Consider the following 2,837-nt stretch of genomic DNA (forward strand, 5'->3'; position numbering starts at 1 on the left):
TGCTCCATGGTGGGTCCCAAAACCTCCATGGTGGATCCCCAAGGTTCTTGCGGGGCCGACCACCGTCCCCAAGGTCCCCAAAACCCCTCGGCGAGGCCCCCGCGGCCCTCACGCCCGCCCGCGCTCCTCCTCTTCCTCCCTCCCCTTCCCAGTTCGACCACGGCGTGGTGGTGGCGGTGGACTCGCGGGCCACGGCGGGCTCCTACATCGCCTCGCAGACGGTGAAGAAGGTGATCGAGATCAACCCGTACCTGCTGGGCACCATGGCGGGCGGCGCGGCCGACTGCAGCTTCTGGGAGCGCCTGCTGGCCCGCCAGTGCCGCATCTACGAGCTGCGCAACAAGGAGCCCATCTCGGTGGCCGCTGCCTCCAAGCTGCTGGCCAACATGGTCTACCAGTACAAGGGCATGGGGCTCAGCATGGGCACCATGATCTGCGGCTGGGACAAGCGGGGGCCCGGTGAGGACGCTGGCGGGGCGGCAAGGAAGTTCATGGATCCTCCCCTTTCCACCCCCCAAGTGGCGTGGGGTTGGTGGCCACGGGTGGAGGTTCTTAGCCCCAAAGTCGTGTGGGGTTGGTGGCCACGGGTGGAGGTTCTCAGCCCCAAAGCCGTGTGGGGTTGGTGGCCGCGGGTGGAGGTTCCTAGCCCCAAAGTCGTGTGGGGTTGGTGGCCACGGGTGGAGGTTCTCAGCCCCAAAGTTGTGTGGGGTTGGTGGCCGCGGGTGGAGGTTCTCAGCCCCAAAGTCGTGTGGGGTTGGTGGCCGCGGGTGGAGGTTCTCAGCCCCAAAGTCGTGTGGGGTTGGTGGCCACGGGCGGAGGTTCTCAGCCCCAAAGATGTGTGGGGCTGGTGGTTCCCCTGCCCTAGAGCTTCCTGGTGGCCACCCCACGGTCCCACCATGGGTGACGGGTGGCCTTTCTCCCCCCCAGGCCTCTACTACGTGGACAACGAGGGCACGCGGGTGCCGGGCCGGGCCTTCGCCGTGGGCTCGGGCGCCGCCTACGCCTACGGGGTGCTGGACCGGGGCTACGGGGCGGCGCTGAGCCCCGAGGCCGCCGTGGGGCTGGCGCGCCGCGCCATCTTCCAGGCCGCCCGCCGCGACGCCTACTCGGGCGGCAGCGTCACCGTCTACCACGTGGGGCCCGGCGGGTGGCGGCGCGTCTCCAGCGACGGCGTCGTCCGCCTGCAGGAGCTCTACGCCGCCGAGGACGAGGACGCCGACGCCGCCTGAGTCGCCCCCCCCGCCCACCGCCAGGACGCCGGGGCCCAGGTGAGCGGGGCTGCRCGGGGGGCTTTGGGGTCGAGAACGCGGCGGCCACCGTGGTTGGGAGCTTGGAACCATGGGAGAAAGGTTCTTCACGGTCAAAAACATGGTGGCCACCATGGTTGAGGGCTTGGAACCATGGCAGAAAGGTTCTTCGTGGTCAAGAACATGGTGGTTATTGTGGTTGAGGGATTGGAACCATGGGAGAAAGGTTCTTTGTGGTCAAGAATGTGATGGCYACCATGGTTGAGGGCTTGGAACCATGGGAGAAACGTTCTTCGTGGTCAAGAACATGGTGGCCACCATGGTTAGGAGATGAGAGCCATGGAAATAAGGGATTTTAATGGTCAAGAACATGGTGGCCACCATGGTTGGGAGGTGAGACCACGGGAGAAAGGTTTTTTGGGGTCGAGAACATGGTGGTTATCATGGTTGAGGTGTTGGAACCATGGGAGAAAGGTTCTTCRTGGTCAAGAACATGGTGGCCACCATGGTTGAGGGCTTGGAACCACGGCAGAAAGGTTCTTTGTGGTCAAAAAGATGGTGGTTACCATGGTTGGGAGGTGAGAACCACGGGAGAAAGGTTTTTTGGGGTCGAGAACGCGGCGGCCACCATGGTTGGGGGCTTGGAACCACGGGAGAAAGGTTCTTCATGGTTAAAAACATGGTAGTTATCATGATTGAGGGGTTGGAACCACGGGAGAAAGGTTCTTTGGGGTTGAGAACATGGCGGCCACCATGGTTGAGAGCTTGGAACCACGGGAGAAAGGTTTTTCATGGCTAAAAACATAATAGTTATCATGATTGAGGGGTTGGAACCATTGGAGAAAGGTTCTTTGTGGTCAAAAAGATGGTGGTTACCATGGTTGGGAGGTGAGAACCACGGGAGAAAGGTTCTTTGGGGTCAAGAACAGGGTGGCCGCCATGGTTGAGGGCTTGGAACCACGGCAGAAAGGTTCTTCGTGGTCAAAAACATGGTGGTTATTATGGTTGGGGGGTTGGAGCCATGGGAGAAAGGTTCTTCATGGTCGAGAACATGGTGGTTATCGTGGTTGAGGGGTTGGAACTACAGGAGAAAGGTTCTTCGTGGTCAAAAACATGGTGGTCACCATGATCGGGAGGTGAGAGCCACGGAAATAAGGGATTTTCATGGTCAAGAACATGGTGGCCACCATGGTTGAGGGCTTGGAACCACGGGAGAAAGGTTCTTTATGGTCAAAAACATGGTGATTATCGTGGTTGAGGGGTTGGAACCACGGGAGAAAGGTTCTTTGGGGTCGGGAACATGGTGGCCACCATGGTTGGGGAGTTGGAACCATGGGAGAAAGGTTCTTCATGGTCAAGAACGTGGTGGCCACCATAGTTGGGGGGTTGGAGCCGTGGGAGAAAGGTTCTTTGTGGTCGAGAACATGGTGGCCACCATGGTTGAGAGGTGAGAACCATGGAAATAAGGGATTTTCATGGTCAAGAACATGGTGGCCACCATGGTTGAGGGGTTGGAACCACGGGAAAAAGGTTCTTCGTGGTCATCGTGGTTCGATGGTTCGTGGGGGGGTGATGGATCTCCATGACCAC

At 59.8% G+C, this 2,837-nt stretch overlaps 1 protein-coding gene across 1 annotated transcript; it reads left to right on the forward strand.

Moving 5' to 3' along the window:
- Positions 1–111: 111 nt before the first annotated feature.
- On the forward strand, positions 112–2,837 carry PSMB5 (proteasome subunit beta 5). Its single transcript, XM_026066660.1, has 3 exons — positions 112–459; positions 928–1,268; positions 2,814–2,837. Exons 1-2 carry the CDS (start codon positions 264–266, stop codon positions 1,227–1,229), a joined length of 498 nt encoding a protein of 165 aa, XP_025922445.1. The 5' UTR covers positions 112–263; the 3' UTR covers positions 1,230–1,268; positions 2,814–2,837.

The sequence above is a fragment of the Apteryx rowi genome, unplaced genomic scaffold, assembly GCF_003343035.1.
Source record: "Apteryx rowi isolate R43461 unplaced genomic scaffold, aptRow1 scaffold_2454, whole genome shotgun sequence".
In the NCBI taxonomy this organism is placed as follows: domain Eukaryota; kingdom Metazoa; phylum Chordata; class Aves; order Apterygiformes; family Apterygidae; genus Apteryx; species Apteryx rowi.

Excerpts from the sequence above, each read along its gene's own strand:
- PSMB5 (XM_026066660.1), top strand. The coding sequence starts at position 264 with ATGGCGGGCGGCGCGGCCGACTGCAGCTTCTGGGAGCGCCTGCTGGCC. Across the intron at positions 460-927 it reads CTGGGACAAGCGGGGGCCCG|GCCTCTACTACGTGGACAAC; the intron begins GTGAGGACGCTG and ends TCTCCCCCCCAG.